The sequence below is a fragment of the Salmo salar genome, chromosome ssa15 (assembly GCF_905237065.1).
Source record: "Salmo salar chromosome ssa15, Ssal_v3.1, whole genome shotgun sequence".
Classification (NCBI taxonomy): Eukaryota; Metazoa; Chordata; class Actinopteri; order Salmoniformes; family Salmonidae; genus Salmo; species Salmo salar.
Window position 1 is genome coordinate 12,752,478 of NC_059456.1, and position 14,419 is coordinate 12,766,896.

The 14,419-nt window shown below is 49.3% G+C and overlaps 1 protein-coding gene across 3 annotated transcripts in view; it reads left to right on the forward strand.

Annotated features, from left to right (window-relative positions):
• Positions 1–14,419, forward strand: part of adamts3 (ADAM metallopeptidase with thrombospondin type 1 motif, 3) — a 298,496-nt gene that overhangs the window by 167,128 nt on the left and 116,949 nt on the right. For all 3 annotated transcript variants that reach the window (XM_045695468.1, XM_045695469.1, XM_045695470.1), the window contains 2 exons: positions 8,244–8,357; positions 8,451–8,596. In XM_045695468.1, the coding sequence (XP_045551424.1) occupies positions 8,244–8,357; positions 8,451–8,596 (260 nt within the window). The remainder of the gene's footprint in view (positions 1–8,243; positions 8,358–8,450; positions 8,597–14,419) is intronic.

Below are 14,419 nucleotides of genomic sequence, written 5' to 3' on the forward strand. Positions count from 1 at the left end.
GAGAGAGCTTCCTACTGCCTGAGCTATGTTGTTGATGTAAATTGAAAAGAGCGTGGGGCCTAGGATTGAGCCTTGGTGACAGGCAGTGGTTGAGACAACAGATTTTCTGACTTTACACACTGCACTCTTTGAGAGAGGTAGTTAGCAAACCAGGCCAAAGACCCCTCAGAGACACCAATACTCCTTTGCCGACCCACAAGAATGGAATGGTTTACCGTATCAAAAGCTTTGGCCAAGTCAATAAAAATAGCAGCACAACATTGCTTAGAATCAAGGGCAATGGTGACATCATTGAGGACGTTTAAGGTTGCGGTGACACATCCATAACCTCAGCGGAAACCAGATTGCATACGTGAGAGAATACTATAAACATCAAGAAACCAGTCAGTTGATTATTGACAAGTTTTTCCAACACTTTTGATCAATAGGGCAAAATAGAAATAGGCCTATAACAATTAGGATCAGCTTGATCTCCCCTTTAATCAAGCTCTTCTTACATCAGCTGATATCTCAAAGTGCTGTACAGAAACCCAGCCTAAAACCCCAAACAGCAAGCAATGCAGGTGTAGAAGCACGGTGGCTAGGTAAAACTCCCTAGAAAGGCCAGAACCTAGGAAGAAACCTAGAGAGGAACCAGGTTATGAGGTGTGGCCAGTCCTCTTCTGGCTGTGCCGGGTGGAGATTATAACAGAACATGGACAAGATGTTCAAATGTTCATAGATGACCAGCAGGGTCAAATAATAATAATCACAGTGGTTGTCGAGGGTGCAACAGGTCAGCACCTCAGGAGTAAATGTCAGTTGGCTTTTCATAGCCGATCATTGAGAGTATCTCTACCGCTCCTGCTGTCTCTAGAGAGTTGAAAACAGCAGGTCTGGGACAGGTAGCACGTCCGGTAAACAGGTCAGGGTTCTATAGCCGCAGGCAGAACAGTTGAAACTGGAGCAGCAGCACGGCCAGGTGGACTGGGGACAGCAAGGAGTCATCAGGCCAGGTAGTCCAGAGGCATGGTCCTAGGGCTCAGGTCCCCGAGAGAGAGAAAGAAAGAAATAATTAGAGAGAGCATACTTAAATTCACACAGGACACCGGAAAAGACAGGAGAAATACTCCAGATATAACATACTGACCCAAGCCCCCCGACACACAAACTACTGCAGCATAAATACTGGAGGCTGAGACAGGAGGGGTCGGGAGACACTGTGGCCCCGTCCGACTATACCCCTGGACAGGGCCGAACAGGCAGGATATAACCCCACCCAATTTGCGAAAGCACAGCCCTCACACCACTAGAAGGATATCTTCAACCACCAAGTTACCATCCTGAGACAAGGCCGAGTATAGCCCACAAAGATCTCCGCCATGGCACAACCCAAGGGGGGCCGCCAACCCAGACAGGAAGACAATGTCAGTGACTCAACCCACTCACGTGACGCACCCCTCCTAGGGACGGCATGGAAGAGCACCAGTAAGCCAGTGACTCAGCCCCTTTAACCTCTATGGGCTAGGTGGGACGCAAGCGTGAACTACATGTAGTGTAGAATGAACGTGTCTTAAGTAGTGTTGAGGAGGAGGGAACTACATAGTGTAGAATGAACGTGTCTTAACCTCTATGGGCTAGGTGGGACGTCCCACCTACTCAACAGCCAGTGTAATCCCGTGGCGCGATATTCAAATACCTTAGAAATGCTATTACTTCAATTTCTCAAACATATTACTATTTTACACCATTTTAAAGACAAGACTCTCGTTAATCTAACCACACTGTCCGATTTCAAAAAGGCTTTACAACGAAAGCAAAACATTAGATTATGTCAGCAGAGTACCCAGACAGAAATAATCAGACACCCATTTTTCAAGCTAGCATATAATGTCACATAAACCCAAACCACAGCTAAATGCAGCACTAACCTTTGATGATCTTCATCAGATGACAATCCTAGGACATTATGTTATACAATACATGCATGTTTTGTTCAATCAAGTTCATATTTATATCAAAAACCAGCTTTTTACATTAGCATGTGACTAGCATGTGACTAGCATTCCCACCGAACACTTCCGGTGAATTTACTAAATTACTCACGATAAACGTTCACAAAAAACATAACAATAATTTTAAGAATTATAGATACAGAACTCCTTTATGCACTCGCTATGTCCGATTTTAAAATAGCTTTTCGGTGAAAGCACATTTTGCAATATTCTGAGTAGATAGCCCGGCCATCACAGGCTAGCTATTTTGACACCCACCAAGTGTGGTACTCACCAAACTCCGATTTACTATTAGAAAAGTTTGATTACCTTTGCTGTCTTTGTCAGAATGCACTCCCAGGACTTATACTTCAATAACAAATGTTGGTTTGGTTCAAAATAATCCATAGTTATATCCAAATAGCAGCGTTTTGTTCGTGCGTTCAAGACACTATCCGATGGGTAAAGAAGGGTGACGCGCCCGAAGCGTTTCGTGACAAAAAAAATCGAAATATTCCATTACCGTACTTCGAAGCATGTCAACCGCTGTTTAAAATAAATTTTTTATGCTATTTTATTCGTAAAAAAGCGATAATATTCCAACCGGGAAACCGTGTTTTAGTACAAAGAGAGAGAAAATAAAAACATGAGGTCGCCTCGTGCACGCGCCTCAGTCTCATTGTCCTCTGATAGACCACTTACCAAAGGCGCTAATGTTTTTCATTCAGGGGCTGCAATGACATCATTCAGCTTTTTCCCGGGTTCTGAGAGCCTATGGGAGCCGTAGGAAGTGTCACGTTACAGCAAAGATCCTAAGTTTTCAATTAAAAGAGTCAAGAAGCCCAAGGCATGGTCAGAGAGGGCACTTCCTGGACAGAATCTTCTCAGGTTTTTGCCTGCCATATGAGTTCTGTTATACTCACAGACACCATTCAAACAGTTTTAGAAACGTTAGGGTGTTTTCTATCCAAAGCCAATAATTATATGCATATTCTAGTTTCTGGGCAGTAGTAATAACCAGATTAAATCGGGTACGTTTTTTATCCGGCCGGGCAAATACTGCCCCCTACCCTCAACAGGTTAATAGGGTTAGAGGCAGAGAATCCCAGTGGAGAGAGGGGAACCAGCCAGGCAGAGAGAGCAAGGGCGGTTCGTTGCTCCAGTGCCTTTCCGTTCACCTTCACACTCCTGGGCCAGACTACACTCAATCATAGGAACTACTGAAGAGATGAGTCTTCAATAAAGACTTAAAAGTTGACACCGAGTCTGCGTCTCTCACATGGGTAGGCAGACCATTCTCTGTTTTTTTTCTCCGAGTTTAAAAGTAGAACATTTGCAGCCATCCACTTCCTTATGTCTGAAACACAGGCTTCCAGCGAGGGCAATTTTGGGGCTTCACCATGTTTCATCGAAATGTACAGCTGTGTGTCATCTGCATAGCAGTGAAAGTTAACATTATGTTTCCGAATGACATCACCAAGAGGTAAAATATATAGTGAAAACAAGTGGCCCTAAAACGGAACCTTGAGGAACACCGAAATTTACAGTTGATTTGTCAGAGGACAAACCATCCACAGAGACAAACTGATATCTTTCCGACAGATAAGATCTAAACCAGGCCAGAACTTGTCCATGTAGACCAATTTGGGTTTCCAATCTCTCCTAGCAAATGTGGTGATCGATGGTATCAAAAGCAGCACTAAGGTCTAGGAGCACGAGTACAGATGCAGAGCCTCGGTCTGACACCATTAAAAGGTAATTTACCACCTTCACAAGTGCAGTCTCAGTGCTATGAAGGGGTCTAAAACCAGAATGAAGCGTTTCATATACATTGTTTGTCTTCAGGAAGGCAGTCAGTTGCTGCGCAACAGCTTTTTCATTTTTTTTGAGAGGAATGGGAAATTTGATATAGGCCGATAGTTTTTTATATTTTCTGGGTCAAGGTTTGCCACTTTTAGTGAGTTTGGTAGACATCCAGTGGATAGAGAGACGTTTATTATGTTCAACATAGGAGGGCCAAGCACTGGAAGCAGCTCTTTCAGTAGTTTAGTTGGAATAGGGTCCAGTATGCAGCTTGAAGGTTTAGAGGCCATAATTATTTTCATCATTGTGTTAAGAGATATAGTAGTAAAACACTTGAGTGTCTCCCTTGATCCTAGGTCCTGGCAGAGTTGTGCAGACTTAGGACAATTGAGCTTTGGAGAAATACGCAGATTTATAGAGGAGTCCGTAATTTGCTTTTCCTCAAAGAAGTTCATGAATTTATCACTGCTGAAGTGAAAGACATCCTCTCTTGGGGAATGCTGCTTTTTAGTTAGCTTTGCGACAGTATCAAAAATACATTTTCAATTGTTCTTATTTTCCTCAATTAAGTTGGAAAAATAGGATGATCGAGCAGCAGTTAGGGCTCTTCGATACTGCACGGTACTGTCTTTCCAAGCTAGTCGGAAGACTTCCAGTTTAGTGTGACGCCATTTCTGTTCCAATTTTCTGGAAGCTTGCTTCAGAGCTCGGGTATTTTCAATATACCAGGGAGCTAGTTTCTTATGACAAATGTTTTTGGTTTTTAGGGATGCGACTGCATCTAGGGTATTGCGCAAGGTTAAATTGAGTTCCTCAGTTAGGTGGTTAACTGATTTTTGTACTCTGACGTCCTTGGGTAGGCGGAGGGAGTCTGGAAGGGCATCTAGGAATCTTTGGGTTGTCTGAGAATTTATAGCACAACTTTTGATGATCCTTGTTTGGGGTCTGAGCAGATTATTTGTTGCGATTGCAAACGTAATAAAATGGTGGTCCGATTATGATGAAAAACATTAAGATCCACAACATTTATTCCACGGGACAAAACTAGGTCCAGAGTATGACTGTGGCAGTGAGCAGGTCCGGAGACATGTTGGACAAAACCCACTGAGTCGATGATGGCTCCGAAAGCCTTTTAGAGTGGGTCTGTGGACTTTTCCATGTGAATATTAAATTCACCAAAAATTTGAATATTATCTGCCATGACTACAAGGTCCGATAGGAATTCAGGGAACTCAGTGAGGAACGCTGTATATGGCCCAGGAGGCCTGTAAACAGTAGCTATAAAAAGTGATTGAGTAGTCTGCATAGATTTCATGACTAGAAGCTCAAAAGACGAAAACATAATTTATTTCTTTTGAAAATTGAAATTTGCTATCATAAATGTTAGCAACACCTCCGCCTTTGCGGGATGTGCGGGGGATATGGTCACTAGTGTAACCAGGAGGTGAGTTCTCATTTAACACAGTAAATTCATCAGGCTTAAGCCATGTTTCAGTCAGGCCAATCACATCAAGATTAAGATCAGTGATTAGTTCATTGACCATAACTTCCTTGGAAGTGAGGGATCTAACATTAAGTAGCCCTATTTTGAGATGTGAGGTATCACAATCTCTTTCAATAATGGCAGGAATGGAGGAGGTCTTTACTCCAGTGAGATTTCAAAGGCGAACACCGCAATGTTTAGTTTCCCCCAACCTATGTCGAGGCACAGACATGGTCTCAATGGGGATAGCTGGGCTGACTACACTGACTGTGCTAGTGGCAGGCTCTACTAAACTGGCAGGCTGGCTAACAGCCTGCTGCCTGGCCTGCACCCTATCTCATTGTGGAGCTAGGGGAGTTAGAGCCCTGTCTATGTTCGTAGATAAGATGAGAGCACCCCTCCAGCTAGGATGGAGTCCGTCACTCCTCAACAAGTCCGTCACTCCCCTTTAAATAAAGGATGAACCGTGGCTGCCTTCCAAACAATGCGAACCACCCCAGAAAGGAGAGACAGGTTAAAAAGGTCGGAGATAAGCTTGGCGATGATAGGGTCAGCAACCAGAAGAAAGGGGGGAAATAGAGGGGAGTCATTCCTCTAGGGGAGTTGGACTGACTTATTGGTGATGTTGGGTTCTGTGTGGTGTTATTGGTGCTGTTGGGTTCTGTATGGTGTTATTGGTGTATTAGGTTCTGTATGGTGTTATTGGTGCTGTATGGTGCTATTGGTGTGTTGGGTTCTGTATGGTGTTATTGGTGCTGTTGGGTTCTGTATGGTGTTATTGGTGCTGTTGGGTTCTGTTATCGGTCAGACATAGAGGTGTAATGGGTTTGCACTCAAAAAGATGTCGCATAAATCTCATTTATTGAGACAAAAAGATGTCGCATTAAATTTAAAAAACATATTTTCACTGCATCAGTTATGGCATGCGGACATAGCAACATAGAACAAGCAACACGTAGCATGCAGACAGAGAAACATAGAACAAGCAACACGTAGCATGCAGACAGAGCAACATAGAACAAGCAACACGTAGCATGCAGACAGAGCAACATAGAACAAGCAACACGTAGCATGCAGACAGAGCAACATAGAACAAGCAACACGTAGCATGCAGACAGAGAAACATATAACAAGCAACACGTAGCACGCAGACAGAGAAACATAGAACAAGCAACACGTAGCACGCAGACAGAGGAATAGCACAAAAAGCAACAAAACAAAATACATAAAAGCAAAAGTGTTTCCACACCTCACCAGCTACAGACAACATGGAAAGTGACAATACACAGCTAGGGATTATTTTCACAAGTCTGATTGGCCTTTAGCCATGTCTTCATTTTATTTATTTATTTATTTATTTATTTATTTAACCTTTATTTATACAGGTTTTTCTCATTGAGATAATCTCTTTTCCAAGAGAGACCTGCTCCAATAGCAGCAGGGGGAACAATGTTTCAGACAAACAACTTCCATACGCTAACACAACATTAAACACAACTATAAACACACATACAGTACAACAAACACATACACTAACACAACATTAAACACAACTATAAACACACATACAGTACAACAAAAACATACACTAACACAACATTAAACACAACTATAAACACACACACAATAACACAACATTAAACACACACAACATTACACTAACCCAACATTAAACAAAACTATAAACACACACACAGTACAACAAAAACATTTTACATTAAAAACACGAAAGTCTTGACTAAAAACAGCTGGCCTAAAAACAATTACACTCTTCTATGATATATAGATAGATTACTGTATCATCTGAAAATATCTGAACCTCAGACCCAGTACAGACAAAAGGCAGATCATTAATGTACAGGCTGAACTACAGACCCAGTACAGACAAAAGGCACATCATTAATGTACAGGCTGAACTACAGACCCAGTACAGACAGAAGGCAGATCATTAATGTACAGGCTGAACTACAGACCCAGTACAGACAAAAGGCAGATCATTAATGTACAGGCTGAACTACAGACCCAGTACAGACAGAAGGCACATCATTAATGTACAGGCTGAACTACAGACCCAGTACAGACAGAGGGCACATCATTAATGTACAGGCTGAACTACAGACCCAGTACAGACAGAGGGCACATCATTAATGTACAGGCTGAACTACAGACCCAGTACAGACAGAGGGCACATCATTAATGTACAGGCTGAACTACAGACCCAGTACAGACAGAAGGCACATCATTAATGTACAGGCTGAACAAGAGGGGCCCCAGTATTGACCCACATCATATCTGAGTGATCTACTTGTTGTGTGTATGTACTGACATGTATGTGGAACTGATAGATGCACACACACACTACATGTTCATGTTTTTAAATGTAAGTATTTAGTCTGTAATGTATTTTTCGTTGTGTGTCAGACACCAGTAAGACTAGCTGTCTCCTAATGGGGATCCTAATAAAATATAAAATGCACTCAGCCATACACATACATTTTTTTTATAAAAAAAAAAATGTATTTCACCTTTATTTAACCAGGTAGGCTAGTTGAGAACAAGTTATCATTTCCAACTGCAACCTGGCCAAGATAAAGCAAAGCAGTGCGACACAAACAACAACACAGAGTTACACATGGAATAAACAAACGTACAGTCAATAACACAATAGAAAAAGTCTATATACAGTCTGTGCAAATGGCGTGAGGAGGTAAGGCAATAAATAGGCCATAGTAGCGAAGTAATTACAATTTAGCAAATTAACACTGGAGTGATAGATGTGCAGATGATGATGTGCAAGTATAAATACTGGTGTGCAAAAGAACAAAAAAGTAAATAAAAACAATATGGGGATGCGGTAGGTAGATAATGACATGCCATAATGCAGCTGGCTGACTGGCTTCCTGAACATCTTCTGTCTCTCCATTGGAACTCCAACCCAGTAAACCAGAGCCAGTGTTTAAAATGTATTCTTCTTCTTCTTCCAGTTTCGCACATTTGACCCATGTAAGCAGCTGTGGTGCAGTCACCCTGACAACCCATACTTCTGCAAAACCAAAAAAGGCCCTCCCCTGGACGGTACTGAGTGTGCTCCTGGGAAGGTGAGATAACTCCTCCTAAACTATGCATGACTACGTAACCATTAGCTCAGCTTGTTGTTGTGTCTGTCTGACTGTCCTCTGTCTCCTCTATAGTGGTGCTATAAAGGTCACTGCATGTGGAAGAATGTCAACCAGGTGACGCAGGATGGCTCCTGGGGCTCCTGGACGAAATATGGTTCCTGTTCCCGCTCCTGTGGGACAGGGGTTCGCTTCAGAACTCGCCAGTGCAACAACCCAGTGTAAGATCCGGCACCACATTCCCCCTAACCCCTAACCCCTCCCATAGCACCACATTCCCCCTAACCCCTAATCCCTCCCATAGCACCACATTCCCCCTAACCCCTAACTCCTCCCATAGCACCACACTCCCCCTAACCCCTCCTATAGCACCATACTCCCCCTAACCCCTCCCATAGCACCACACTCCCCCTAACCCCTAACCCCTCCCATAGCACCACACTCCCCCACCCTAACCCCTCCCATAGCACCACACTCCCCCTAATTGATTGCATTGATTGAATCCCGAGCTGACAAGGTAAAAATTCTGCCCTGAAGAAGGCAGTTAACCCACTGTTCCTAGGCCATCATTGAAAATAAGAACTTGTTCTTAACTGACTTGCCTAGTTAAATAAAGGTCAAAATAAAATGACTAACTCTAACCCCTCCCATAGCACCACACTCCCCCTAACTACTAACCCCTCCCATAGCACCACACTCCCCCTATCCCTCCCATAGCACCCCACTCCCCCTAACCCCTAACCCCTCCCATAGCACCACATTCCCCTAACCCCTCCCATAGCACCACACTCCTCCTAACCCCTCCCATAGCACCACACTCCCCCTAGCCCCTCCCATAGCGCCACACTCCCCCTAACCCCTAACCCTCCCATAGCACCACACTCCCCCTAACCCCTCCCATAGCGCCACACTCCCCTAACCCCTAACCCTCCCATAGCACCACACTCCCCCTAACCCCTAACCCCTCCCATAGCGCCACATTCCCCCTAACCCCTCCCATAGCACCACACTCCCCCTAACTACTAACCCCTCCCATAGCACCACACTCCCCTAACCCCTCCCATAGCACCACACTCCCCTAACCCCTAACCCCTCCCATAGCGCCACATTCCCCTAACCCTCCCATAGCGCCACACTCCCCTAACCCCTCCCATAGCACCACACTCCCCCTAACCCCTAACCCCTCCCATAGCGCCACACTCCCCTAACCCCTCCCATAGCACCACACTCCCCTAACCCCTAACCCCTCCCATAGCGCCACACTCCCCCTAACCCCTCCCATAGCACCACACTCCCCTAACCCCTAACCCCTCCCATAGCACCACACTCCCCCTAACCCCTAACCCCTCCCATAGCGCCACACTCCCCCTAACCCCTCCCATAGCACCATACTCCCCTAACCCCTCCCATAGCACCGCACTCCCCTAACCCCTCCCATAGCACCACACTCCCCCTAACTACTAACCCCTCCCATAGCACCATACTCCCCCTAACCCCTCCCATAGCACCACACTCCCCCTAACCCCTCCCATAGCACCACACTCCCCTAACCCCTAACCCTCCCATAGCACCACACTCCCCCTATCCCCTCCCATAGCACCACACTCCCCCTAACCCCTCCCGTAGCACCACACTCCCCTAACCCCTCCCATAGCACCACACTCCCCCTAACCCCTCATATAGCACCACACTCCCCCTAACCCTCCCATAGCACCACACTCCCCCTACCCCCTTCTATAGCACCACACTCCCCTAACCCCTCCCATAGCACCACACTCCCCTAACCCCACCCATAGCACCATACTCCCCCTAACCCCTAACCCCTCCCATAGCACCACATTCCCCTAACCCCTCCCATAGCGCCACACTCCCCTAACCCTCCCATAGCACCACACTCCCCCTAACCCCTCCCATAGCACCACACTCCCCCTAACCCCTCCCATAGCACCACACTCCCCTAACTACTAACCCTCCCATAGCACCCCACTCCCCTATCCCCTCCCATAGCACCACACTCCCCTAACTACTAACCCCTCCCATAGCACCCCACTCCCCTAACCCCTAACCCTCCCATAGCACCACACTCCCCTAACTACTAACCCTCCCATAGCACCCCACTCCCCTATCCCCTCCCATAGCACCACACTCCCCCTAACCCCACCCATAGCACCATACTCCCCCTAACCCCTAACCCCTCCCATAGCACCACACTCCCCTAACCCCTCCCATAGCACCACACTCCCCCTAACCCTCCCATAGCACCACACTCCCCTAACCCTCCCATAGCACTACACTCCCCCTAACCCCTCCCATAGCACCACACTCCCCCTAACCCCTAACCCCTCCCATAGCACCACACTCCCCTAACCCCTCCCATAGCACCACATTCCCCCCTAACTACTAACCCCTCCCATAGCACCACACTCCCCTAACCCCTAACCCTCCCATAGCACCACACTCCCCTAACCCCTCCCATAGCGCCCACCCCCCAACCCCTAACCCTCCCATAGCACCACACTCCCCTAACCCCTAACCCTCCCATAGCGCCACATTCCCCCTAACCCCTCCTATAGCACCACACTCCCCCTAACTACTAACCCCTCCCATAGCACCACACTCCCCCTAACCCCTCCCATAGCACCACACTCCCCTAACCCCTAACCCTCCCATAGCGCCACATTCCCCCTAACCCTCCCATAGCGCCACACTCCCCCTAACCCCTAACACCTCCCATAGCGCCACACTCCCCTAACCCCTCCCATAGCACCACACTCCCCTAACCCCTCCCATAGCACCACACTCCCCCTAACCCCTAACCCCTCCCATAGCGCCACACTCCCCTAACCCCTCCCATAGCACCACACTCCCCTAACCCCTAACCCCTCGCATAGCACCACACTCCCCTAACCCCTAACCCCTCCCATAGCACCACACTCCCCTAACCCCTAACCCCTCCCATAGCGCCACACTCCCCCTAACCCTCCCATAGCACCATACTCCCCCTAACCCCTCCCATAGCACCGCACTCCCCTAAACCCTCCCATAGCACCACACTCCCCCTAACTACTAACCCTCCCATAGCACCATACTCCCCTAACCCCTCCCATAGCACCACACTCCCCTAACCCCTCCCATAGCACCACACTCCCCTAACCCCTAACCCTCCCATAGCACCACACTCCCCTATCCCTCCCATAGCACCACACTCCCCCTAACCCCTCCCATAGCACCACACTCCCCCTAACCCCTCCCATAGCACCACACTCCCCCTAACCCTCCCATAGCACCACACTCCCCTAACCCCTCCTATAGCACCACACTCCCCTAACCCTCCCATAGCACCACACTGCCCCTACCCCTCCTATAGCACCACACTCCCCTAACCCCTCCCATAGCACCACACTCCCCTAACCCCTCCCATAGCACCACACTCCCCTAACCCCTAACCCCTCGCATAGCACCACACTCCCCTAACCCCTAACCCCTCCCATAGCACCACACTCCACCTAACCCCTAACCCTCCCATAGCGCCACACTCCCCTAACCCCTCCCATAGCACCATACTCCCCCTAACCCCTCCCATAGCACCACACTCCCCCTAAACCCTCCCATAGCACCACACTCCCCCTAACTACTAACCCCTCCCATAGCACCATACTCCCCCTAACCCCTCCCATAGCACCACACTCCCCCTAACCCTCCCATAGCACCACACTCCCCTAACCCCTAACCCTCCCATAGCACCACACTCCCCCTATCCCTCCCATAGCACCACACTCCCCTAACCCTCCCATAGCACCACACTCCCCCTAACCCCTCCCATAGCACCACACTCCCCCTAACCCCTCCCATAGCACCACACTCCCCCTAACCCCTCCTATAGCACCACACTCCCCCTAACCCCTCCCATAGCACCACACTGCCCCTACCCCTCCTATAGCACCACACTCCCCCTAACCCCTCCCATAGCACCACACTCCCCTAACCCTCCCATAGCACCACACTCCCCCTATCCCCTCCCATAGCACCACACTCCCCCTAACCCTCCCATAGCACCACACTCCCCTAACCCCTCCCATAGCACCACATTCCCCCTAACCCCTAACCCCTCCCATAGCACCACACTCCCCCCTAACCCCTCCTATAGCACCACACTCCCCCTAACCCTCCCATAGCACCACACTCCCCTAACTACTAACCCCTCCCATAGCACCACACTCCCCCCTATCCCTCCCATAGCACTACACTCCCCCCTATCCCCTCCCATAGCACCACATTCCCCCCGAACCCCTCCCATAGCACCACACTCCCCCTAACCCCTCCCATAGCACCACACTCCCCTAACCCCTCCCATAGCACCACACTCCCCTAACCCCTCCCATAGCACCACACTCCCCCTAAACCCTCCCATAGCACCACACTCCCCCTAACCCTCCCATTGCACCACACTCCCCTAACCCCTCCCATAGCACCACACTCCCCCTAACTACTAACCCCTCCCATAGCACCACACTCCCCCTAACCCCTAACCCCTCCCATAGCACCACATTCCCCCTAACTACTAACCCCTCCCATCGCACCACATTCCCCTAACCCCTCCCATAGCACCACACTCCCCTAACCCCTCCCATAGCACCACACTCCCCCTAACCCTTCCCATAGCACCACACTCCCCCTAACCCCTCCCATAGCACCACACTCCCCCCTTACCCCTCCCATAGCACCACACTCCCCTAACCCCTAACCCCTCCCATAGCACCACACTCCCCTAACCCCTAACCCCTCCCATAGCACCACATTCCCCCTAACCCCTAACCCCTCCCATAGCACCATACTCCCCCTAAACCCTCCCATAGCACCACACTCCCCCTAACCCCTCCCATAGCACCACACTCCCCCTAACCCCTCCCATAGCACCACACTCCCCCTAACCCCTCCCATAGCACCACACTCCCCCTAACCCCTAACCCTCCCATAGCACCACATTCCCCCTAACTACTAACCCCTCCCATAGCACCACACTCCCCCTAACCCCTCCCATAGCACCACACTCCCCCCTAACCCCTCCCATAGCACCACACTCCCCCTGACCCCTCCCATAGCACCACACTCCCCCTAACCCCTAACCCCTCCCATAGCACCACACTCCCCCTAAGCCCTCCCATAGCACCACACTCCGCCTAACCCCTCCCATAGCACCACACTCCCCCTAACCCCTCCCAAAGCACCACATTCCCCCTAACCCCTCCCATAGCACCACAGTCCCCCTAACCCTCCCATAGCACCACACTCCCCCTAACTACTAAGCCCTCCCATAGTACCACATTCCCTCTAACCCCTCCCATAGCACCACACTCCCCCTAACCCCTCCCATAGCACCACACTCCCCCTAACTCCTAACCCCTCCCATAGCACCACATTCCCCCTAACTACTGACCCCTCCTATAGCACCACACTCCCCCTAACCCCTCCCATAGCACCACACTCCCCCTAACCTCTCCCATAGTGCCACACTCCCCCTAACCCCTCCCATAGCGCCAGACTCCCCCTAACCCCTCCCATAGCACCACACTCCCCCTAACCCCTCCCATAGCACCACATTCCCCCTAACCCCTCCCATAGCACCACACTCCCCTAACCCCTCCCATAGCACCACACTCCCCCTAACCCTAACCCCTCCCATAGCACCACACTCCCCCTAACCCCTCCCATAGCACCACACTCCCCCTAACCCCTAACCCCTCCCATAGCACCACATTCCCCCTAACTACTAACCCCTCCCATAGCACCACACTCCCCCCTAAACCCTCCCATAGCACCACACTCCCCCTAAACCCCTCCCATAGCACCATACTCCCCCTAACCCCTCCCATAGCACCACACTCCCCCTAACCCCTCCCATAGCACCATACTCCCCCTAACTCCTAACCCCTCCCATAGCATCACACTCCCCCTAACCCCTAACCCCTCCCATAGCACCACACTCCCCCTAACCCCTCCCATAGCACCATACTCCCCTAACCCCTCCCATAGCACCACACTCC